This window comes from Hyla sarda, chromosome 9 (genome assembly GCF_029499605.1).
Source record: "Hyla sarda isolate aHylSar1 chromosome 9, aHylSar1.hap1, whole genome shotgun sequence".
NCBI lineage: Eukaryota > Metazoa > Chordata > Amphibia > Anura > Hylidae > Hyla > Hyla sarda.
In genome coordinates this window covers 8,467,296-8,492,775 of record NC_079197.1, presented here as the reverse complement: position 1 = coordinate 8,492,775, position 25,480 = coordinate 8,467,296, and the positions used below count along the sequence as shown (strand labels likewise).

Genomic DNA, 25,480 nt, shown 5'->3' with positions numbered 1-25,480 from the left:
GAACTGTCCAGAACAGCATATGTTTGCTATGGGGATTTTCTCCTACTCTGGACAGTTCTTAAAATGGACAAAGTTGTCAGCAGAGAGCACTGTGCTCGTGATGTCAGCAGAGAGCTCTGTGTTCCAAAAAGAAAAGAATTTCCTCTGTAGTATTCAGCAGCTAATAAGTACTGGAAGGATTAAGATTTTTTAATAGAAGTAATTTACAAATCTGTGTAACTTTCTGGCACCAGTTGATTAAGAAAAAAAAAAGTTTTCCACCGGAGTACCCCTTTAAATGGTAAAATAAATGGTTACATTCCCCTATTTCTCTCTTCTATAATTTTACGCCAGTGTCAGTCCGTACTGTAGTCCTTGCATTATATTCATGAACCAAAACGCTCAGGAATTGTAGGGAGGACACATAAAGAGGAGATAAATAGCAAACAAATAGGTAAGATTAAAGGAGTACTCTGCCGGAAACCATTTTTTTTTTTAAATCAACTGGTGCCAGAAAGTAAAACAGATTTGTAAATAACTTCTATGTAAAAATCTTAATCCTTCCATTACTTATCAGCTGCTGTATGCTCCACAGGAAGTTGTGTAGTTCTTTCCAGTCTGACCAAAGTGCTCTCTACTGACACCTCTCTCCGTGTCAGGAACTGTTCGGAGCCGGAACATTTTTTTTTAAATAAATAAACTGGTGCCAGAAAGCTAAACATGTACAGGATCCTGTGCGGATTTGATGCGCAGGATTTGTAACTGCCGATTAGAAGCTGCGCTCAGTCATTTCGTTTACATTGAAATCTGCAGCATCAAATCCTGCGCGTGAAATCTGCGTACGTGTGAACGTACCCTAAAGGAGAACTCCAGCCAAAATGAACTCATCCCAGCAGTCCGAAGCCTCACGATCAGCTACTTGGGGATAAGTTCATTTTGGCTGGAGTTCCCCTTTAATTTTTGCACTTTTTTTATTGCCTATGTTAAACGATTTCTTGAAAAAAATCGAATTAAATTTATTTATTTTTTTTTTTTAAATAAAGGGGCACCCTGACCGAGTTCTGACATGGTATTCCTGGGACCTGCAGAGAGTCTATTGGCCCCTACCAAACCCGTATAAGTTAGTAAATACGTTATAAAATCCCGAATTATTATAAAAGTGTAAGATGAGACGCCGTAATCTTTCTTGGATGCGACACGGGCCGCGCCGTAAACAGGACAATATACCTCCCCAGCAAATGAGGACAGCGCCACCCGCCAGGCCGAAAAAACATCGGGTGCCATTAGATTAAGTAAGTAAACATTAATAACGGGAGCCATAGAAAAAAGACACAACCTGCTGACGGGGCAGAAAACTTTGACCCCGCTCCTTGAGGTTATATACGGGAGGCGCGGGTCTGCTCCTTTGCATTTGGGCCAGAAGAAGATCCTGCTCTCTGGTAAGTTCGGGGGCCTCTCCGCACCCTGGCGGGTCGTGTTGTTTTTGGGGTGAACCTTACTATGGTCTTTCAAAATATTTTTGGATTTTTTTTTATTATTTTTTTAAATATTTATATTTATAAAATATTATATTAAATTATTATATTATACTAAATATATCAAATTTACGAATTTGCTCTCCAGAAGGATAGTCTGAAATCTTTTTACATCTACGGCGTGGGGGGGGGGGCTGCGGGACCCTCGTCCATTTTTTAATGTAGGGCAGTGGTCTCAAACTGTGGCCCTCCAGATATTGCAAAACTTCAACTCCCAGCATGCCCGGACAGCCGTTGGCTGTCCGGGCATGCTGGGAGTTGAAGTTTTGCAACATCTGGAGGGCTACAGTTTGAGACCACCCATTTAGGGGGGTGGGTTGCCATTTTTTAGGTACCTTCTAAGACAAGTGTGGTAGAGGGTGTGATGAGGGCAGAGGGAATTACCTTAGGGGCAGATGGAATTTACCCCTTGTATTCGTGACGCCAGGGCAAGGTTTATCCTCTACATCACCCGAAGGTATATCGCTGGATCCTGGGCTAGGCACGGGGGCAAATAATGACTCCAACGCCAAGTTACGGAACAATGGCAGCTTTACTGAGTCAGATAGATGTAACAGTCTATACAGCTTGGCTAGGCCCAAGAAGGTGACTAGTGACTTCAGAGACCACAGGGCTTGCTGGGACTGATGGTGGATTTGGACAATTTGATGCAGGGCCACGCTGACTTGAGACAGATTGACTTGGACTGACTTGACTGAGACTGGGCCACCACACAAGCATTACCAGAGGTGTCTGGCAGCTGCTGTTCTCCTCCCTAGGCTATCATACCGTATCTATGTATGTACAACTATTGGCGGTATAGGATGGAGCATAGACGTGGTACATAGACATGAGATGATGCCTCCATATCTATGATCAGATGCTCTAGGCCAGTCTTCTCCAACCGGCGGCTGCCCCAAAGCTATGATACCCTTCATGAACGCCCTCAGCGATGTCAGGGGCATGGTGGGAGTTGTAGTTTTTGCCACAGGTCGGACAACAATATAGGGGGAGATTCATCAAGAACTGGGCTGAGGAAAAGTTGCCCAGTTGCCCGTAGCAACCAATCAGATGGCTGCTTTCATTTTTTCAGAGGCCTTTTCAAAAATGAAAGAAGCGATCTGATTGGTTGCTATGGGCAACTGGTCAACTATTTTAACTCAGCATCGAAGTGACCGTAGGCTACGTCGCCTGCCCCGCCGTGCCACTGGGGGTCTCTGAGAGGGTTGCGTGGCCTATATGCCACTCACAGGGGTACCCCAGTCACTTTGTAGGGGGATTACTCCTCTGTTGGTCCTGATGGCCGCTACACAACGACCTTTCTCAGGCCTTGATCCTGAAGGTGCCCCCCCCATGCCCATCCCATGACTTCTGTAGTGCTCAGCTATCTTTTGTATGTAATGTCAGACAGTCTGTTCCTCCAGGAGCATTCGGTGCCCCTTAACAGTGGGGTCTTCTTGTTTCATTCCATCACCAGTAAAGATGCCCAACTAGATGCCAGGTTGGCCAATCCCCCAGCAGCGGCAACTGGGTAAACCAGTTGTTCCCTCCACTATTGTGTGAGGGTCTCTCTTCCATCTTGAAAGGTTGAGGTGGCTTCAACCAGAGTAGTCATGGTAACAAGAACAGGCCATGTCCCCTAAACAGCCATATTGGCACTAACTGTCCTCTTCTTGACAGTCGGTTGCCTCTTGCACATTGGCGCCCAACCTTATTGTTTCACTGGCTGTGATGAAGAATCGCTTGACCTTCTTGACCACAGATGGTCCATGATAATCCTCTCGGCATCGGCCATAGCTGTAGACCCATCCGGGGGTCCATTGGTTACCATATCCCACAGACTTTGAGGTAAAATTGTTAGACCACAGAAGCAGAACTTCTTCTGACCCTCTATGGCGCTCTAGGAATTCCCAGCATGCACGGACAGCCTAAAAGTCACTCTAGTCAAGTGGTGTCCAAACTGTGGGACCTCCAGATGTTGCAAAACTAAAACTCCCAGCATGCACGCGCAACCTAAGTCCCTCTTTCTCCAAACCTAATCACCAGCACGGCCGTCCCCTGAAATACTCTGTGCTGCTGGTGCCCCGTCTCCCTGCTCACACATCATGACACTGTTTCCCAGTGTTTCCTAACCAGGGTGCGTCCAGCTGTTGCAGAACTACAACTCCCAGCATGCCCGGACAGCCGTTGGCTGTCCGGGCATGCTGGAAGTTGTAGTTTTGCAACAGCCGGAGGCACCCTGGTTGGGAACCACTGACATGAACAGTGTCATGATGTGAGAGCAGGGAGATGGGGAAAGGAAGATGGACAACGGGAACTTGATAGAATGGCGCAGCTGTCTGTACTCTTTCCTTCTGCCTGTCAACACTGACCATAGCTGCGTTCACAGGGATAGTTACAGAGGTACTGGTCACTGGTGACTGAAACATGTTCTGTGATCCTGCCGATTACGCCAAAAATAAGAGAAGCTTTTCAGGATATCACAGAAGTTGCAGTTTTAACGTATACGTTGTGATGGTGCCCAGGCCCACTCACTGATCCCCCTCTATACCACACAATTTTTAGATGCTGAACCCTCGCCAGAACACATAGGGGAACTCTACCACAATTTCGGTTTTATATACTCTGTCCCCTCTGTCCATGCACTGGAGTCTCTCCCTTGCTTTCAGTCCCACATGGGCCGGTCATGCCTACTGCTTTCTCAGCACAGGTTCCTCTGGCTGTACACGAGGTTAGAGCCGCACTAACATCACCGCTACCCCCTCCTAATATAAATTCCTTATGGCAGAACTGCAACTTTGCCCCTGAGTCCTCTGGTATTCCCTTAAGCTATGCTGATGCCGGGGCTCCGGGGCTGGAAGATTGAAACTTTAGGTTCAGTATTAGGGACCCCTGTTCGCAGCACAATAAAAGGGAAACGGGCAAACACCTCAAACACAATAAGGATGGTAAGGGGTACAACTCTGCCAAGCTCTCTCTGCCGAGAGGGCCACCCCTGAAATCAGGTGCCCATTAATATCCATTGTAACAAACCATCAGGAAAGGATAAACCTTCTATATTATAACAAATTTTAGAGTTTTTTTCCGCAGGTTTACGCCCTTTGTTAGAAAACATATTGTCATTCACTGACAGCCGGCAGAGATCTAGAAACTTGATAGAAATTGAAACATATTTACTAAAGTCATCGGTCCAACAATTATCAACAATACTCTTTAACGTACAGGGGACTGCGCAGTCTTAAAGGGGTCCTCCACTGGAAAACATTTTCTTTTAAATCAACTGGTACCAGCAAGTTAAACGGATTTGTAAATGACTTCTATAAAAAAAAAAAAAAAATCCCAATCCTTCCAGTACTTATCAGCTTCTGTATAATATACAGGAAGTTCTTTTCTTTCTCAATTTCCTTTCTGTCTGACCACAAGTGCTCTCTGCTGACACCTCTGTCCATGTCGGGAACTGTCCAGACCAGGAGAAAATCCCCATATCAAACCTTTCCTGCTCTGGACAGTTCCTGACATGGACAGAGGTGTCAGCAGAGAGCACTTGTGGTCAGACAGAAAGGAAATTCAAAAAGCAAAGAGCTTCCTGTGTATTATACAGCAGCTGATAAGTACTGGAAGGATTGGGATTTTTTTTTTTAATAGAAGTCATTTGCAAATCTGTTTAACTTTCCGCCACCAGTTGATTTAAAAGAAAACGTTTTCCAAGTGGAGTACCCCTTTAATGTGTTCCTAAGCTGTGGTTCGTTACAATGTATCAGGGTAAGTAGCACACTATAATACCTGTGAAGTTTACAATTGTCTGCAATGACGCACTGTAACGAACCAGCAGCTGTGTACACAGGAATATATACAAAGTCCATTAGAAAGTTACGCGGTCGTCCCCTGAAATGCTCTGTGCTGCTGTGGCTTCCTACCTTTCACCACCTCCCTGCTCACACATCACGACATTGTTCATGTCAGCGTTTCCCAACCGGGGTGCCTCCAGCTGTTGCAAAACTACAACTCCCAGCATGCCCGGACAGCCGTTGGCTGTCCGGGCATGCTGGGAGTCGTAGTTTTGCAACAGCTGGAGGCAACCCAGGTTGAGAAACAGCCCTGTACATACTATCATCCCTTCCTGAAACACTCTGTGCTGCAGCTCTTTCTATTATTAGTCTGTCACCCACCATCTCCTGGGGTAATTGCGCCATAAAGCAGAATGCACGTAGTAAACCATATAGAAGTATTGTATTCACAGGGGAAAAAAACAGCCATAAATAAATAATTACAACCTTCTTAGAATTTCCTCCCCCTGCACTTTGTACGAGCGAAAAAAACGTCATGTACAGAAACAACGTAAAGTACAAGTTAAAGATACACAGTTTATAGGATACTGGGGAAATATTTGCAGAAGAGGCAATCGCTAAAAAAAACCTGCGAGATAACGTTATCTATGATGTGCCGAGGTCCGGAGGATCAGCACTCTTAAAGGGGTTCTGCCCTCGACAGTCAGTGATGGCGGATCCTGTCTGATCCTGTACCAAGGGCCACGTGGTCAGTTCTGATTTAAGGAAATGTGGCCCAAAAAATTCCACTCGATTCCACATTGTGGGTCCATCAAGCCCTATAGGCTCCTCACCCACCAAGGCAATGGACTTGAGGTCTATGGACACAACTACTTCTCTGGGTGCCATATTGGGGCACTTGAAAAGGTGAAAAGTCCTGCAGAGAGATGGGGCCGAGGAGGGTGGGGTCTGTCCCATGTCACAGAATGGTTCCATTATCAATAGGGATGAGGAGGAGGTCTATCCCATGTTACCCCATGATTTCGTCATCAATAGGGCGGAGGAGGGGGAGGTCTATTACATGGTTACATCAATAATCGAACTGTGGAGGGTAATGTCTATCCCATGTCACTCCATGATTCCATCATGAATAGGGCTGAGAAGGGTGAGTTAACATAGACTTCACCCTCCTTGGCCCTATTGATGATAGAACCATGTGGTAACATGAGACAGACTTCACCCTCCTTGGCCCTATTCATGATGGAACCATTGGGTGACATGGGATAGACCTCACCCTTCTCAGCCCTATTGATTACAGAACCATGGGGTGATATGGGATAGACCTCACCCTTCTCAGCCCTATTCATGATGGAACCATTGGGTGACATGGGATAGACCTCACCCTTCTCAGCCCTATTGATTATAGAACCATGGAGTGATATGGGATAGACCTCACCACCTCCCCCTTCTCAGCCCTATTCATGATGGGACCATGGGGTGATATGAGACAACCTTCACCCTCCTTGGCCCTATTGATGATGGGACCATGTGGTAACATGAGACAGTCTTCACCCTCCTTGGCCCTATTGATGATGGAACCATTGGGTGACATGGGATAGACCTCACCACCTCACCCTTCTCAGCCCTATTCATGATGGAGCCATGGGGTGACATGGGATAGGTCTACCCATGTCACTCCATGGTTCCATCATCAATAGGGCAAAGGAGGGTGAAGTCTGTCTCATGTTACCACATGGTTCCATCATCAAAAGGGCAGAGGATGGTGAAGTCTATTCCATGTAGGCTAAAAGTACAAGCTAAAAGATACTGTGACAGTATATTGTGAATCCCCCATTTTATGTGACTTTTTCCTTTCATCTGTAGAGTAACACCAGGCTTGTCAAGAGTCTGAGAGCAAAACTACCAACATGCCATTCACCAGCAACAACCCACAGATGCCTCTGTCCGATATGAAGAAGCCCATCGACGACCCTCCTGTAAAGATCCCATTGGATGATCTTCCCATTGGTAAGACCTATGAGCCATTGAGGTGGTCCCATTATTCAGCTTATATTGGTGCTAATCTCTGAGGTCCTCCTGTCCTAGTGACCCCAACATTAGCAAACACAGAAAGGTGACACCAGAGCTAGTGAGGAACTATTGGGTCACATGCTTAGGTTTTGGGTGCTAAGAATGATGCCATTAGGCCACTTTGTTTTTACCAAGGTGTTTTGATATAAGGGTTTGGGGCTGAAAGCTGAATCCTAGCCTGAGGTTGGGGGAGGTTTCCCATAAGAATTGTTAATGGCTTCATGGGGTATTAGGGTGAGTTGGCAGAATGAACCTAAATGAAGGCTCCATTTGGAATTCTGCTCTGGAGTTCCCCTTTGCAGTGACTAGCGACATCACTAAAGTATAGCCAAAAAAGACCGGATCATATATGTATATGTTCTTGTTTATTTCATGCCTGGTTCTAGTCTTATTGAAGACCATCTCCTCTATCTCATTGTCTCCTCTATCTCTATCTCATTGTCTCCTCTATCTCATTGTCTCCTCTATCTCATTGTCTCCTCTATCACTATCTCATTGTCTCCTCTATCTCATTGTCTCCTCTATCTCATTGTCTCCTCTATCTCATTGTCTCCTCTATCTCATTGTCTCCTCTATCTCATTGTCTTCTCTATCTCATTGTCTCCTCTATCTCATTGTCTCCTCTATCTCATTGTCTCCTCTATCTCATTGTCTCCTCTATCTCATTGTCTCCTCTATCTCATTGTCTCCTCTATCTCATTGTCTTCTCTATCTCATTGTCTCCTCTATCTCTATCTCATTGTCTCCTCTATCTCATTGTCTTCTCTATCTCATTGTCTCCTCTATCTCATTGTCTCCTCTATCTCATTGTCTCCTCTATCTCATTGTCTCCTCTATCTCATTGTCTCCTCTATCTCATTGTCTCCTCTATCTCATTGTCTCCTCTATCTCATTGTCTTCTCTATCTCATTGTCTCCTCTATCTCTATCTCATTGTCTCCTCTATCTCATTGTCTCCTCTATCTCATTGTCTCCTCTATCTCATTGTCTCCTCTATCTCTATCTCATTGTCTCCTCTATCTCATTGTCTCCTCTATCTCATTGTCTCCTCTATCTCATTGTCTCCTCTATCACTATCTCATTGTCTCCTCTATCTCATTGTCTCCTCTATCACTATCTCATTGTCTCCTCTATCTCATTGTCTCCTCTATCTCATTGTCTCCTCTATCTCTATCTCATTGTCTCCTCTATCACTATCTTAGTGTCTCCTCTATCTCATTGTCTCCTCTATCACTATCTCATTGTCTCCTCTATCTCATTGTCTCCTCTATCACTATCTCATTGTCTCCTCTATCTCATTGTCTCCTCTATCTCATTGTCTCCTCTATCTCTATCTCATTGTCTCCTCTATCACTATCTTAGTGTCTCCTCTATCTCATTGTCTCCTCTATCACTATCTCATTGTCTCCCCTATCTCTATCTCATTGTCTCCTCTATCACTATCTCATTGTCTCCTCTATCTCTATCTCATTGTCTCCTCTATCTCATTGTCTCCTCTATCTCATTGTCTCCTCTATCACTATCTCATTGTCTCCCCTATCTCTATCTCATTGTCTCCTCTATCTCATTGTCTCCTCTATCTCATTGTCTCCTCTATCACTATCTCATTGTCTCCTCTATCTCATTGTCTCCTCTATCTCATTGTCTCCTCTATCACTATCTCATTGTCTCCTCAATCTCATTGTCTCCTCTATCTCATTGTCTCCTCTATCTCTATCTCATTGTCTCCTCCATCACTATCTCATTGTCTCCTCTATCTCTATCTCATTGTCTCCTCTATCTTAGTGTCTCCTCTATCTCTATCTCATTGTCTCCTCTATCTCATTGTCTCCTCTATCTCATTGTCTCCTCTATCACTATCTCATTGTCTCCTCTATCTTAGTGTCTCCTCTATCACTATCTCATTGTCTCCTCTATCACTATCTCATTGTCTTCTCTATCTCATTGTCTCCTCTATCTCATTGTCTCCTCTATCTCATTGTCTCCTCTATCTCATTGTCTCCTCTATCTCATTGTCTCCTCTATCTCATTGTCTCCTCTATCTCATTGTCTCCTCCATCACTATCTCATTGTCTCCTCTATCTCTATCTCATTGTCTCCTCCATCACTATCTCATTGTCTCCTCTATCTCATTGTCTCCTCTATCTCATTGTCTCCTCCATCACTATCTCATTGTCTCCTCTATCTCTATCTCATTGTCTCCTCCATCACTATCTCATTGTCTCCTCTATCTCTATCTCATTGTCTCCTCCATCACTATCTCATTGTCTCCTCTATCTCATTGTCTCCTCTATCTCATTGTCTCCTCTATCTCATTGTCTCCTCTATCTCATTGTCTCCTCTATCTCATTGTCTCCTCTATCTCATTGTCTCCTCTATCTCATTGTCTCCTCTATCTCATTGTCTCCTCTATCTCATTGTCTCCTCTATCTCTATCTCATTGTCTCCTCTATCTCATTGTCTCCTCTATCTCATTGTCTCCTCTATCTCATTGTCTTCTCTATCTCTATCTCATTGTCTCCTCTATCTCATTGTCTCCTCTATCTCTATCTCATTGTCTCCTCCATCACTATCTCATTGTCTCCTCTATCTCATTGTCTCCTCTATCTCATTGTCTCCTCTATCTCATTGTCTCCTCTATCTCATTGTCTCCTCTATCTCATTGTCTCCTCTATCTCATTGTCTCCTCTATCTCATTGTCTCCTCTATCTCATTGTCTCCTCTATCTCATTGTCTCCTCTATCTCATTGTCTCCTCTATCTCATTGTCTCCTCTATCTCATTGTCTCCTCTATCTCTATCTCATTGTCTCCTCTATCTCATTGTCTCCTCTATCTCATTGTCTCCTCTATCTCATTGTCTCCTCTATCTCATTGTCTCCTCTATCTCATTGTCTCCTCTATCTCATTGTCTCCTCTATCTCTATCTCATTGTCTCCTCTATCTCATTGTCTCCTCTATCACTATCTCATTGTCTCCTCTATCTCTATCTCAGTGTCTCCTCTATCTCTATCTCAGTGTCTCCTCTATCTCTATCTCAGTGTCTCCGCTCGCCGCCAGGAATTGATAGTAGATGTTAAAATATCCCAATTATCATAATTGAAGTCAATTACAGATGTGATAGCGTCACACAGAGTGAATTATAGAGGCTGATCAATAATGAATGACGGCCATTACAGATAACAACCCCGTACGTCTGCGCTAACATTACACCGTGCATTAGCAGCCGGAGCCGTCAGTCACTCCCTGGATTCCATGACAGATCCTCAGTGGGGTCATCGCTGGTTGTTCCTATTAGTTTAAAGGTTGATTCAGAATTTCAATCTCTTCTCGGCCTCTAAATAAAAATTTGATTAATAGTGAAAAATCTGGTTAAAGGGGTACTCCACTGGAAAACTTGTTTTTTTAAATCAACTGGTGCCAGAAAGGTATACAGATTTGTAAATTACTTCTATTAAAAAAATCTTAATCCTTCCATTACTTATCAGCTGCTGTATGCTCCACAGGAAGTTTTGTAGTTCTTTCCAGTCTGACCACAGTGCTCTCTGCTGACACCTTTGTCCGTGTCAGGAACTGTCCAGAGCAGGAGAGGTTTGCTATGGGGATTTGCTCCTACTCTGGACAGTTCCTGACATGGACAGAGGTGTCAGCAGAGAGCACTGCGGTCAGACAGAAAGGAAATTCAAAAAGAAAAGAACTTCCCCTGGAGCATACAGCAGCTGACAAGTACTGGAAGGATTAAGATTTTTATATAGAAGTAATTTACAAATCTGATTATCTTTAATACTGAGGCTGGGATGAACCGTATTGAGACAAGTCCCGAGTCATATCGGTGGACAGCTCGGGCGTCTTATATAGAGTTACCAGTCTTTATCTTAAAACCACAATGATATTAAAGGGGTACTCCTGTGGAAAACACTTTTTTTTAAGTCATCTGGTACCATAAAGTTAAACAGATTTGTAAATTACTTCAATATAAAAATCTTAATCCTTCCAGTACTTATCAGCCGCTGTATGCTCCACAGGAAGTTGTATTTCTGTATAGTTCTTTTCAGTCAGACCACAGTGCTCTCTGCTGACACCTCTGTCCATGTCAGGAATTGTCCATAGCAGAAGATGTTTTTTTAATCAACTGGTGCCAGAAAGTTAAACAGATTTGTAAATTACTTCTATTAAAAAAAATCTTAATCCTTCCTGTACTTATTAGCTGCTGAATACTGCAGAGGAAGCTCTTTTCTTTTTGGAACACAGAGCTCTTTGCTGACATCATGACCACAGTGCTCTCTGCTGACATCTCTGTCCATTTTAAGAACTGTCCAGAGTAGGAGAAAATCCCCATAGAAAACATATGTTCCTCTGGACAGTTCCTAAAATGGACAGAGATGTCAGCAGAGAGCACTGTGGTCATGATGTCAGCAGAGAGCTCTGTGTTCCAAAAAGAAAATAATTTCCTCTGTAGTATTCAGCAGCTAATAAGTACTGGAAGGATTAAGATTTTTTAATAGCAGTAATTTACAAATCTGTTTAACTTTCTGGCACCAGTTGATTTAAAAAAAAGTTTTCCACCAGAGTACCCCTTTAACTAATCTTTCGGGCACCAGTTGATTAGAAAAAAAATAGTTTTCCCCCGGAGTAACCCTTTAAGGAAGTCAACTTAGAAGGAATCAGATATCACTATTCTCTCCCTTTGCCTTAGTAATATGATTTTTCTAAAATCCTTTTACCCATGGGAAGTAATGAGGTTTGGGGGGGGGAAGGGCACGAATTATCAATTTGTCCACACAAGCTTGCGGAATTTCGCCTCGAATGTAATCCCTATACACTTCTATGGGATTCCGCACTCCCATTGACACTTTGCAAGTGGAAATTCCGAAGTGTCAATGGGAGTGCGGAATCCCATAGAACTGTATTGGGCTTTCATTGGAGGCGAAATTTGGCTGTGTGAATAGACCCTTAGGGTCACGGTTCATCATAGAAATGTTGCCAACTGGCCACGTTCCAATCCTAAGACATAATAGACCTCAATGTCCAGAGTCTTGTTCTCAGTCCATATACATTATATCTGTTGTTCTGTAGACGCCCCCTACATGTTATCCATGAACTTGGCTCCACATGAAGACGTCCATGAAGAAATCGATCCTTGGGCTCTACCAGAACTTCAACCTTCCGGTCCGTCCTGGAGAGGTGGGTTATTGTTGTGGCTTTTCACCAGTTTTCACTTCTTCCTCTGGCACCACTGGTTCCAATATATCTGATCATTCTTCAGAGTTGAACACCAAGCAACGGGTGAAGCGGGTCGTGTTTGGGGTGGTGAAGGCCTGCCTCCTCATCGGGTTCCTCTACCTGTTCATCTGCTCCTTGGATGTCCTGAGCTCTGCGTTCCAGCTGGTCGGAAGTAAGTCGGCCATGTTCTCCCATATGATGTGTCCAGGGCTGGTGAAAGGATTTTTGCCACCCTAGGCAAAAGTTAATTTTGCTGCCCCTTAACTCCTCCCATTTACACGCCCCAACTTACTACTGGGGTGACACACTGTAACAAACCTCCTCCTCATGTAATCTCCTTACTACTGGGGTGACACACTGTAACAAACCTCCTCCTCATGTAATCACCTTACTACTGGGATGACACACTGTAACAAACCTCCTCCTCATGTAATCTCCTTACTACTGGGGTGACACACTGTAACAAACCTCCTCCTCATGTAATCTCCTTACTACTGGGGTGACACACTGTAACAAACCTCCTCCTCATGTAATCTCCTTACTACTGGGGTGACACACTGTAACAAACCCCCTCCTCATGTAATCTCCTTACTACTGGGGTGACACACTGTAACAAACCTCCTCCTCATGTAATCTCCTTACTACTGGGGTGACACACTGTAACAAACCTCCTCCTCATGTAATCTCCTTACTACTGGGGTGACACACTGTTACAAACCTCCTCCTCATGTAATCTCCTTACTACTGGGGTGACACACTGTAACAAACCTCCTCCTCATGTAATCTCCTTACTACTGGGGTGACAGTTTCGCATCTGTCAGGACCTGGAGAAATAACTTTCTTGTGGATGGCAGAATGGGCGCTCTAGGCGGCTGCCTAATTTGCCTATTGGTGGAGCCGCCCTGGATGTGTCCCCACCTTCAGAATGTATCGGAGATCTCAATCTGTCTTCTTTCTTAGGTAAACTCACCGGAGACATCTTCAGTGACAATGATGTTCTTGCCAATCCCATCGCCGGCTTGGTGATCGGTGTTCTGCTGACCATCCTGGTGCAGAGCTCAAGTACCTCGTCTTCCATCATCGTCAGCATGGTGTCCTCTGGAAGTAAGGACTTTGGGTGACAAGATGTCTTATAGGGGTACTCCACTGACCCAGCCTTCGGAACGTTTTGTTTCAAACAATGGGTGCTGGCTGCTGGGGTCGAGACGTCATGACCACGCCCCCTTGTGACATCACGTCCCCTCCCATAGACTTGCATTGAGGGGGCGTGGCGGGATGTCACTGGGGCTGTTGCTGTGACATCACGACCCCTGCAGCCCGCACCCAGCATTCAGAACAAAATGTTCCGGACGCTGATGCAGCGGAGTACCCCTTTAAGGGGGGATTTTGGCAGACTTTCTATAAGGTTGGTCGAGCTAAAATTAAAGAACATTATATTGAATATATTGTCCTGATCTTTCCTAGTTCTGAATGTCAGAGCTTCCATTCCCATTATCATGGGGGTCAACGTGGGAACATCAGTGACCAGCACCTTGGTGTCCTTGGCCCAATCCGGGGACCGTAATGAGTTTAGAAGGTACAGTCTATATGGGGATATGAAATACAGTGATCCCTCAACTTACAATGGCCTCAACTTACAATAGTTTCAACATACAATGGTCTTTTCTGGACCATTGTAACTATAAACCAGACTCAACATACAATGTACAGACAGTCCAGATCTGTGAAATGTGTCAATGGCCAGAAGATCTGACCAATTACATTGGGCATTTTACTGGTCAAACCCCTGCATTTCTGAAGTGTATGCACTGACTGGTGTCTGGTAGCGCCCCCTATAGTACAAGGAGGTATTACATGTTCTGTACTCTTTACCTGTATTACTGAAGTGTATGCAGTGACTGGTGTCCGGTAGTGCCCCCTACAGTACAGGGGGGTATTACATGTTCTGTACTCTTTACCTGTATTACTGAAGTGTATGCACTGACTGGTGTCCTGTAGCGCCCCCTACAGTACAGGGAGGTATTACATGTTCTGTACTCTTTACCTGTATTACTGAAGTGTATGCACTGACTGATGTCTGGTAGCGCCACCTACAGTACAGGGAGGTATTACATGTTCTGTACTCTTTACCTGTATTACTGAAGTGTATGTACTGACTGGTGTCTGGTAGAGCCCCCTACAGTACAGGGAGGTATTACATATTCTGTACTCTTTACCTGTATTACTGAAGTGCATGCACTGACTGGTGTCTGGTAGCGCCCCCTACAGTACAGGGAGGTAATACATGTTCTGTACTCTTTACCTGTATTACTGAAGTGTATGCACTGACTGGTGTCTGGTAGCGCCCCCTACAGTACAGGGAGGTATTACACGTTCTGCACTTTTTACCTGTACCAGGATTAGCTGCTCCTTTGGACACCAGGTGAGGGCGGCTCCATGTTACTTTTTTAGGACATTGCGTGTTCTGTACAGGACCCTGAAGAAGCTCCTGTCCTCTACATGGACAGTGATTACAGCTCCAGCAGTATTTATTACTTTTATATGTAAGGATTTGCTATATATATATATATATTAGTTATCTACTAAGTTTTCTTTAATCCTCACTTTTTCCTATTTTTGGATGACATTTTGGTGGCTACAGAACCAATTCCTAGGTTTCCATAGAGTTATGGTCCCAACATACAATGGTCCCAACATACAATGGTCGTCCTGGAACCAATTAATATTGTAACTTGAGGGACCACTGTATCTTGTGTCTATGTTGGGGAAGATATGGATTATACCCAAAATTTGGGACAACGTTCCAGGTCTACAATATAACACATATACGTATGCTGGTTCCAGGGCGTTCGGTGGTTCTGCGGTACATGGAATGTTCAACTGGTTGACGGTCATCATTCTGCTGCCCATCGAGCTCGGGTCAGGATATCTCTTCCATGTCTCCAACGCCATTATCAAGAGTTTTAACATCCATGCAGGAGGAGATGCCCCCGATATCCTTAAAGTCATCACCAGACCCTTTACCGATCTCATCATCAAGGTAAGACGCCAGCCCGAAAATGTGCAATCCAGAAACAATGGGGCCGGACCGGTGGCTTCAAGTACTCCCCCCCCCCAAAATAAACTGTAGATACTCAGGACTGGTGACCACCCTTTGACACACCCCACCTTACTATTGGGGTGACACACTGTAACATACCTCCTCCTCATGTAATCTCCTTACTACTGGGGTGACACACTGTAACATACCTCCTCCCCATGTAATCTCCTTACTACTGGGGTGACACACTGTAACAAACCTCCTCCTCATGTAATCTCCTTACTACTGGGGTGACACACTGTAACAAACCTCTTCCTTATGTAATCTCCTTACTACTGGGGTGACACACTGTAACAAGCTCCTCCTCATGTAATCTCCTTACTACTGGGGTGACACACTGTAACAAACCTACTCCTCATGTAATCTCCTTACTACTGGGGTGACACACTGTAACAAACCTCCTCCTAATGTAATCACCTTACTACTGGGGTGACACACTGTAACAAACCTCCTCCTCATGTAATCTCGTTACTACTGGGGTGACACACTGTAACAAACCTCCTCCTAATGTAATCACCTTACTACTGGGGTGACACACTGTAACAAACCCCCTCCTCATGAAATCTCCTTACTACTGGGGTGACACACTGTAACAAACCTCCTCCTCATGTAATCTCCTTACTACTGGGGTGACACACTGTAACAAACCTCCTCCTCATGTAATCTCCTTACTACTGGGGTGACACACTGTAACAAACCCCCTCCTCATGTAATCTCCTTACTACTGGGGTGACACACTGTAACAAACCTCCTCCCCATGTAATCTCCTTACTAATGGGGTGACACACTGTAACAAACCTCCTCCCCATGTAATCTCCTTACTACTGGGGTGTCAGGGTTTAGCTGGATGGGCGGGTGCTTCGGATGCTGGATAACTTTATTGCTACAGGCAGAGTGGTGCCCCCATCAAGAGTGCGCTCTAGGCGGCTGCCTATTTGGCCTATAGACACCCGGCTGTCACCTGATCTTTTATCTCACTATGTTCTTCTCTGTTTCTTGCAGTTAGACAGCTCAGTCATTGCTGGAAACGCCATTGGAGATCCAGAATATGCAAATACGAGCCTCATCAAGAGATGGTGCGTCACCAACAAGATAAACGTAAGTGCGGGCGACATGTGACCACTCACCAGGCACGGCTTACTTTACTGAAACAATAATAATAATACAATGTTAATAATATAATAATAATATAATAATAATGTTAATAATAATAATATAATAATAATAATATAATGATAATAATATAATAATAATGTTAATAATAATAATAATATAATGATAATAATAATATAATAATATATCATAATAATATAATAATAAAAATAATATAATAATATATCATAATAATAATATAATAATAATATAATAATAATACAATAATAATAATAATATAATGATAATAATAATAATAAAATAATGATAATAATAATAATAATAATCATAATGAAAAGAGGAGATGCTGCACTCACTGTGGCAATCTTGTATGGGATGTCTTGTCTTGGAGATCCGGGGGGCCTGAGGCCCCCCGTGCTATCTCCGGATCTCCAAGACAAGACATTCCATACCAGATTGCCACGGTGAGTGCAGGATCTCCTCTTTTTATTATGATTTTTTCTATATCTACCATATTCTTTCCATGCGCCACCATTTATCCGGATATATATTACAGATTATGGACTCTATTGGATTTATGCGACATGCGTTGTCGGTAGTTTAGGCTAGATTGAATTGTGCCTCCGTTCAAATCTTCTGTTTATTTTATATTTACTGAAACAATACTGTTCCGCTGCTAAGATAATAAATTAATTAATTTTAAAAAAATTATGAATCAATTGAAAGAATGAATGTGAAATAGATTGCAACTGGGGGGGGGGCGCTGTTGCATTAATATCTAAGTAAAATGAGTGGTGAAAATTGGTACTGCAAGTCATAAAATAAAGTTTAATGTGAAATAGATTGTAACTGGGGGCGCTGTTGCATTAATGTCTAAGGCAAGTAAGTGGTGAGAACTGGTACTGCAAATCATAAAAAAAAGTTGCTTTCCATGAAAACCTCTAAATCAAAGCTCTTTTTGTAAATTTCAACGGAAGCTTTATATTAAGTGAAGTAACATTTATATTATATATAAATATATATAACTATATAAATAAATAAATAAAAATATATATTTAGTTCATTTAATATAAAGCTTCCCTTGATCAAAATATCGAATTTATTCTGTAAGAATTCTTCCGATGTTTAACTCTATACACACCCCGTATATTGCAGGTGACAGAGTACATCCCGGCCACAAATCTGACTAACTGCAGCGTCGTCACCTGTTTTACCAACGCGAGCGGAACCTTCATAGAAAATACATTCATCATTAAAGAGAACGTGGAGAGATGTAAGTGGGAAGGGTTTGGGGTTTTGTCATCATTATAGGGTTAATTTAAAGGGGCCACGCATTGTTATGTCAATCAAGCTCAATTACCATATGGTAGAACATTGTGGAACTTTCCAATCTACTTGTATGTTTCAATTTTTTACCATTTTCTACATTTTTTGCAAGAAATGGAAACATTGTTTCCACTCGTAGTTCTAGACTCACTGCTGCAGTTTGTTACAATGTATCAGTCTATACTGCAGAAGAAATTACTTTCCTGTCCTGGACTCTGGGCTGGGATTTCTTATCTGCACTGACACATTGTAACAAACCTCTTGTGTCATTCAGACTAGATTGTGTAGACTAGATTGGTGGCAGTAATGATACTTCATGCTCTTTATTTCTTTATCAGGCGTCCATATTTTTGCCCATGCCCAGCTCTCGGACATAGCGGCGGGCCTGATCCTCCTGACCGCCTCGCTGCTGGTCCTCTGCACGTGTCTCATCCTCATCGTCAAACTTCTCAACTCTGTCCTGAAGGGCCAGATCGCTCAAGTCATCAAGAAGATCATAAACGCAGGTGGGCGCCGTGACCGCCATCATTTCTTTAATTCAGTCGTCTTTAACCTGTGGACCTCCAAATGCTGCAAAATTACAACTCCATTCCAAAGGCTGGGGCAGTGGAGTACCCCTTTAAGCATGCAGCATATTTCCCCCACCATTGGTTGTCAGCATAGTTCCCCCAAATTAGGCTGGCAGTATAGTTCCCCCACATTAGGCTGGCAGTATAGTTCCCCCACCTTAGGTTGGCAGTATAGTTCCCCCACATTAGGTGTGCAGTATAGTTCCCCCACCTTAGGTTGGCAGTATAGTTCCCCCACATTAGGTGTGCAGTATAGTTCCCCCACATTAGGTGTGCAGTATAGTTCCCCCACATTAGGTGTGCAGTATAGTTCCCCCACATTAAGTAAGTAGTATAGTTCCCCCACATTAGGTTGTCAGTATAGTTCCCCCACATTAGGCCGGCAGTATAGTTCCCCCCACATTAGGTCAGCAGCATAGTTCCCCCATATTAGGTTGGCAGCATAGTTCCCCCATATTAAATTGTCAGTATAGTTCCCCCACATTAGGTGCAGTATAGTTCCCCCACATTAGGTTGGCAGTATAGTTCCCCTACATTAGGTTGGCAGTATAGTTCCCCACACATTAGGTTGGCAGTATAGTTCCCCCCCCCCCACATTAGGTTGGCAGTATAGTTCCCCCACATTAGGTTGTCAGCATAGTTCCCCAATATTAGGTTGGCAGTACAGTTCCCCCACATTAGGTTGGCAGTATAGTTCCCCAATATTAGGTTTTGCAGCATAGTTCCCCCCACATTAGGCTGGCAGTACAGTTCCCCCACATTAGGTTGGCAGTATAGTTCCCCCCACATTAGGTTGTCAGCATAGATCCCCCCACATTAGGTTGGCAGCATAGTTCCCCCCACATTAGGTTGGCAGCATAGTTCCCCCCACATTAGGTTGGCAGCATAGTTCCCCCCACATTAGGTTGGCAGTATAGTTCCCCACATTAGGTTGGCAGAATAGGTCCCCCACATTAGGTTGGCAATATAGTTCCCCCACATTAGGTTGGCAGTATATTTTCCCCACATTAGGTTGGCAGTATAGTTCCCCTACATTAGGTTGGCAGTATAGTTCCCCACACATTAGGTTGGCAGTATAGTTCCCCCCCCCCCCCACATTAGGTTGGCAGTATAGTTCCCCCACATTAGGTTGTCAGCATAGTTCCCCAATATTAGGTTGGCAGTACAGTTCCCCCACATTAGGTTGGCAGTATAGTTCCCCAATATTAGGTTGGCAGCATAGTTCCCCCCCCCCCCCCACATTAGGTTGGCAGTACAGTTCCCCCACATTAGGTTTGCAGTATAGTTCCCTCCACATTAGGTTGGCAGTATAGTTCCCCCCACATTAGGTTGTTAGCATAGACCCCCCCAGATTAGGTTGGCAGCATAGTTCCCCCCACATTAGGTTGGCAGCATAGTTCCCCCCACATTAGGTTGGCAGTATAGTTCCCCACATTAGGTTGGCAGAATAGGTCCCCCACATTAGGTTGGCAGTATAGTTCCCCCACATTAGGTTGGCAGTATATTTTCCCCACATTAGGTTGGCAGCATATTTCCCCCACATTAGGTTGGCAGCATAGTTCCCCCCACATTAGGTTGGCAGCATAGTTCCCCCCACATTAGGTTGGCAGCATAGTTCCCCCCACATTAGGTTGGCAGTATAGTTGCCCCCACATTAGGTAGGCAGTGGCCCACACAGACATACAGCCTTCAGCCATGAACAGTATATGGCTGGAGGCTGTATGCCTGTGTACGTCCCCACTTCAGTGCTCTGACCACTGCTCCTCCGGTCAGGGATCATGATCTACTGCTATGGCCTGTAGGTCCCGGGACCAGAGGAGTGGTGGTTGGAGCACCGAAGATGATGTGCCGCTGGTAACTTACCATTCGCGAGTCCTCGCTGCTCCGCCCTATTCCTTGCAGCCCCTGCATTTTTAAAGTTAAGTTGTAGTTTTGCAACATCTTAAGGTCCACAGTTTAGAGACCACTGCACCAGAGTGACTTAGGTTGCCAGTGCATGCTGGGAGTTGTAGTTTTGCAACATCTGGAGGTCCACAGTTGGGAGACCATTTGATTAGAGTTACTTTGACTGCCCGTGCATGCTGGGAGTTGTAGTCGGAGACTATTGCACCAGAGGGACTTAGGCTGTCCGGGCATACTGGGAGTTGTAGTTTTGCAACATCTGGAAGTCCCACAGTTTAGAGACCACTGGACTAGAGTGACTTAGGCGGTCTCTGCATGCTGGGAGTTGTAGTTTTGCTAAATCTGGAGGTCCCACAGTATGAAGACCACTGCACTAAAGTAACTTAGGCTGTATGTACATGCTGGGAGTTGTAGTTTTCCTATATCTGGAGGTCTCACGGTTTGGAGACCATTTGAGTAGAGTGACTTTGGCTGCCCGTGGATGCTGGGAGTTGTAGTTTTGCAACATCTGAGGTCCACAGCTTGAAGATCACTGGACTAGAGTGACTTAGGCTGTCCATGCTGGGAGTTGTAGTTTGGAGACCATTGCTTTAACATTTCTCCTACTTTATAGCAACAGTGACATCTGCTGGTTGTAACTAGGTATTACATGTTATAAATACGTGTAACAGTATACAGAATATACAACATAACATAAAATCGTGCGCTCCATATTAACATTCACCATTTTGTTCCTGCAGACTTTCCGTTCCCGTTCAGCTGGCTCAGCGGATATTTGGCGATCTTTGTTGGCGCTGTCATGACCTTTGTGGTCCAGAGCAGTTCGGTCTTTACCTCAGCCATTGTGCCCTTAATGGGTAAGTAACCGAGAACATACAGGGCGTAATGTCATTTTTGCACATTCACTTTATACTAACCGACCTGTTTTTCAGGTGTTGGCGTCATAACCATGAACAGGGCGTACCCCTTATTCCTGGGATCTAATATTGGGACCACCACAACAGCAGTGTTAGCGGCCTTGGCCAGCCCAGCAGAGTCCCTGAGTGAATCAGTGCAGGTACGATGACTTGTAATACTTGACTGACCTGAAGGTGTAAGGGGGGCGCTACACATTAGACCCATACAAAGAGGCGTAACTTTTAGCTTCTGGGCCCCGATGCAAAATCTGCAACAGGGCCCTATGTGCCAATTATAACAATGGTCTCCTATGGGGCAGATGTGTTTTGGGGCACCAGGGCCCCGGTGCGACTGCTCTCTCTGCACCCCCTATAGCTACGCCCCTGCCCATACATGTCTTCTGATAACGAAACAATGAAAGACTGGACCTAATCAGATGCCCCAATATAAGTTGGCACAAGGCTAATGGAGAGACAAACAAAAATATCATGCCCTTCTATCCTGGGTGGTAGACATTATGGGAGTTGTAGTTCTGCAACAGCTGGAGGCATACTGTTTGGGAAACCCTGCTCTAGGATATATTACATCCTTCCCATGAATCTTTAGGACAGTGTTTCCCAACAAGGGTGCCTCCAGCTGTTGCAAAACTACAACTCCCAGCATGCCCAGACAGCCAAAGGCTGTCTGGGCATGCTGGGAGTTGTAGTTTTGCAACAGCTAGAGGCACCCTGGTTGGGAAACACTGCTCTAGGATATTACATCTTTCCCATGAACCTTTAGGCTAGGTTCAGACTATGGAATTTCCGACAGAAATTCAGTCGTAAAATTTCCGTCAGAAATTCCGCTTGCTAAAATGTCTGGTGTAGTGAATGGGTTTCCGTTCACAAATTCACACTTCGGAATTTGCGAAGCGGAAAATCCGCTTAGAAAATCTGCTTAGAAATTTCCGCCTGAAGAAAGGCGGTGCTCTTTCTTCAGGCTGGAATCCGCGCGGAACACATTGCAGTCTATTGGAGACTGCAGTGTCCGCACGGTCCTAGCGCCGACTGATTCAGCTGCACTCGGAATCTCCGGGCGGAAATTTTCTGCCTGGAGATTCCGTAGTCTGAACCTGGCCTTAGGACTGTAATGGCCGGAGGTGGAGAAGTGGATCCGCTGGACCTGTGTGGATGATGGCGTGAGCCGTACCAGGGAGCGGAGTCTGAGGTGCCGCTGGCATCCAATAGAGCTCGCCGCAAAGCGGGATGGACTTGCTGCGGCAGGTGGCACCCAGGTCACTACCCCTTATACGACTCGTCCACACAGGCTGCCGAGGTGAAACGTGGTGCAGGAAGGATGAGACAACTCGTAGTCAGGACAGGCAGGAGGTCAGGGCTGGCGGCACAGGAGCAAGGTCAGGTCACGTAGCAAGAGGTCAGCAAGCAGGCAGCACAGGAGCAAGGTCAGGATACGTAGCAATGGGGTCAGATACAAGGCAAGGCAAGACACAAGTGAATGCGTTCTGTAAGGCAATGATGGCACAAAGATCCGGCAAGGCAATAGAGGAAGTGCTGACACTTATAATTTCACTAATTAGCAAAAAACAATTAAGGGTGTACTGGCCCTTTTAAATGTCTGAGAGCCAACAGACAGAGGAAGCAGGAGCGTGGAAAGGTAAGTTACGGGCCGGCGGACGCTGCGACCGCATGCCGCCAGCACTGGGGGACAGAACAGGGGTGCGCTCGTAGGCAGCATGTCTGGCCGCAGCGTAACCCCTAGCAAGGACAGTTTTTCCCAACCAGGGTGCCTCCAGCTGTTGCAAAACTACAACTCCCAGCATGCCCGGACAGCCAAAGGCTGTCCGGGCATGCTGAGAGTTGTAGTTTTGCAACAGCTGGAGGCACCCTGGTTGGGAAACACTGTTCTAGGAAATGACATCCTTCCCATGAACCCCCTTGGTTATTCGCTAGGGTCTACACCAATTTTTATGGTTTTGACCGATACTAGGTGGTACATACACAAATACCGTACACATCCCTACCTAACCACTCCTGACAAGGTACAAAATATGGGTTGGCCACCCAGACATTTCTAGATCACTTAAAGGGGTACTCCACTGGAAAACATTATTATTATTAATATTATTATTATTATTTTAATCAACTGGTGTCAGAAAGTTTAACAGATTTGTAAATTACTTCTATTAAAAAATCTTTATCCTTCCAGTACTTATTAGCTGCTGTATGCTCCACAGGAAGTTCTTTTCTTTTTGAATTTATTTTCTGTCCGACCACAGTGCCCTCTGCTGACACCTCTGTCCATTTTAGAGCAGGAAAGGTTTGCTATGGGGATTTGCTTCTACTCTGGACAGTTCCTGACACGGACAGAGGCGTCAGCAGAGAGCACTGTGGTCAGACAGAAAATAAATTCAAAAAGAAAAGAACTTCCTGTTAGCATACAGCAGCTGATAAGTACTGGAAGGGTTAAGATTTTTTAATAGAAGTAATTTACAAATCTTTTTTAACTTTCTGGCACCAGTTGATTTAAAAAGAAAATGTTTTCCAGTGGAGTACCCCTTTAATAATCGACTCATACTACAAGTTCTACGACCCCTTAGGTGGGCCGACATGGGCCGACATGGGCCGATAACCCATCTCATTGTCTTCTTCTTGGTTCCAGGTGGCATTCATCCACTTGTTCTTCAACCTCTCCGGCATTGTGCTCTGGTACGTCGTTCCTTACTTCCGTCTTCCGATCCACGTGGCCAAGAAGTTTGGAGACATCACCGCCAAGTACCGCTGGTTTGCCGTCCTGTACCTGCTGGTCAGCTTCATCTTCCTACCCTTGGGCGTGTTCGGTCTGTCCATGGCGGGATGGATCGTCCTAGCAGCCGTAGGGGGTCCCCTCCTCTTGTTGTTCATCGCCGTCATCATCATCAACCTACTTCAGAAGAGGTTTCCCAAGATCCTCCCTCCGTTCCTGAAGGACTGGGACTTCCTTCCCATCTGGTTGCACTCCTTGGCCCCCTGGGACCGGCTCCTCTATAAGATGTGCGGCTGCTGTTGTAAAAAATGTTCCCATGACGACGACGACGAAGAAAAACCCAAAGATCTCCTTCCTGTGGACGGCCCGTTCCCCGAGACTCATTGCTACGACAATCCAGACTTTGTACAATCCCAAGGTCTATGAGGGTGGTCCGAAAAACTACCCCCATTCCCCCTCAATGGACTAACCAGAACCGCTCTGGACTCAAAATTCCTGAATTATTTATATCAAAGAAAAATATTTTTTGTATTTTGTTAAAATTCTGCTTTTTGTACAGAGATATGAGCTCAGCTCCGAGGTATCATGCAGCCGGCCCACATTAAAGGGGTACTCCGGTGGAAAACTTTTTTTTTCTTTTTTAAATCAACTGGTGCCAGAAAGTTAAACAGATATGTAAATTACTTCTATAAAAACAATCTTAATCCTTCCAGTACTTATTAGCTGCTGAATACTACAGAGGAAATTCTTTTCTTTTTGGAACACAGAGCTCTCTGCTGACATCATGACCACAGTGCTCTCTGCTGACATCTCTGTCCATTTTAGGAACTGTCCAGAGCAGCATATGTTTTCTATGGGGATTTTATCCTACTCTGGACAGTTCTTAAAATGGACAGAGATGTCAGCAGAGAGCACTGTGGTCATGATGTCAGCAGAGAGCTCTGTGTTCCAAAAAGAAAAAATTTCCTCTGTAGTATTCAGCAGCTAATAAGTACTGGAAGGATTAAGATTTTTTTAATAGAAGTAATTTACAAATCTGTTTAACTTTCTGGCACCAGTTGATTTAAAAAAGAAAAAAGGTTTTCACCGGAGTACCCCTTTAAAGCCCTGCTTGGGACTGTTTTTTCAGTCCCGCTCCCAAAGATTTTTTGACCAATCCTGCCCGCTCCCACTAACATGGGAATGTATAGACCAGTGTTTCCCAACCTCGCTGTCTCCAGATGTTGCAAAACTACAACTCCCGGAATGCCCGGACAGCCA

The 25,480-nt window shown here is 44.7% G+C and overlaps 1 protein-coding gene across 7 annotated transcripts in view; it reads left to right on the top strand.

The window, feature by feature from the left end:
* Window positions 1-24,873, top strand: part of SLC34A3 (solute carrier family 34 member 3) — a 46,060-nt gene extending 21,187 nt beyond the window's left edge. Inside the window, exons 1-13 of one of the 7 annotated variants that reach the window (XM_056538462.1) lie at window positions 1,306-1,418; window positions 7,145-7,288; window positions 12,425-12,532; window positions 12,615-12,743; window positions 13,532-13,675; window positions 14,036-14,147; window positions 15,416-15,611; window positions 16,674-16,769; window positions 17,940-18,057; window positions 18,449-18,616; window positions 21,322-21,438; window positions 21,514-21,638; window positions 24,137-24,873. In XM_056538462.1, coding sequence (XP_056394437.1) covers window positions 7,189-7,288; window positions 12,425-12,532; window positions 12,615-12,743; window positions 13,532-13,675; window positions 14,036-14,147; window positions 15,416-15,611; window positions 16,674-16,769; window positions 17,940-18,057; window positions 18,449-18,616; window positions 21,322-21,438; window positions 21,514-21,638; window positions 24,137-24,646 — 1,923 coding nt within the window. In that variant the 5' untranslated portion in view covers window positions 1,306-1,418; window positions 7,145-7,188 and the 3' untranslated portion in view covers window positions 24,647-24,873. Of the gene's footprint in view, window positions 1-1,305; window positions 1,419-1,899; window positions 1,972-2,199; window positions 2,292-2,372; window positions 2,485-2,665; window positions 3,342-5,669; window positions 6,188-7,144; window positions 7,289-12,424; window positions 12,533-12,614; window positions 12,744-13,531; window positions 13,676-14,035; window positions 14,148-15,415; window positions 15,612-16,673; window positions 16,770-17,939; window positions 18,058-18,448; window positions 18,617-21,321; window positions 21,439-21,513; window positions 21,639-24,136 lie in introns of those variants that run through there. The other 6 variants (XM_056538465.1, XM_056538463.1, XM_056538464.1 and 3 more) reach the window with 6 other exon arrangements.
* Window positions 24,874-25,480: the final 607 nt, after the last annotated feature.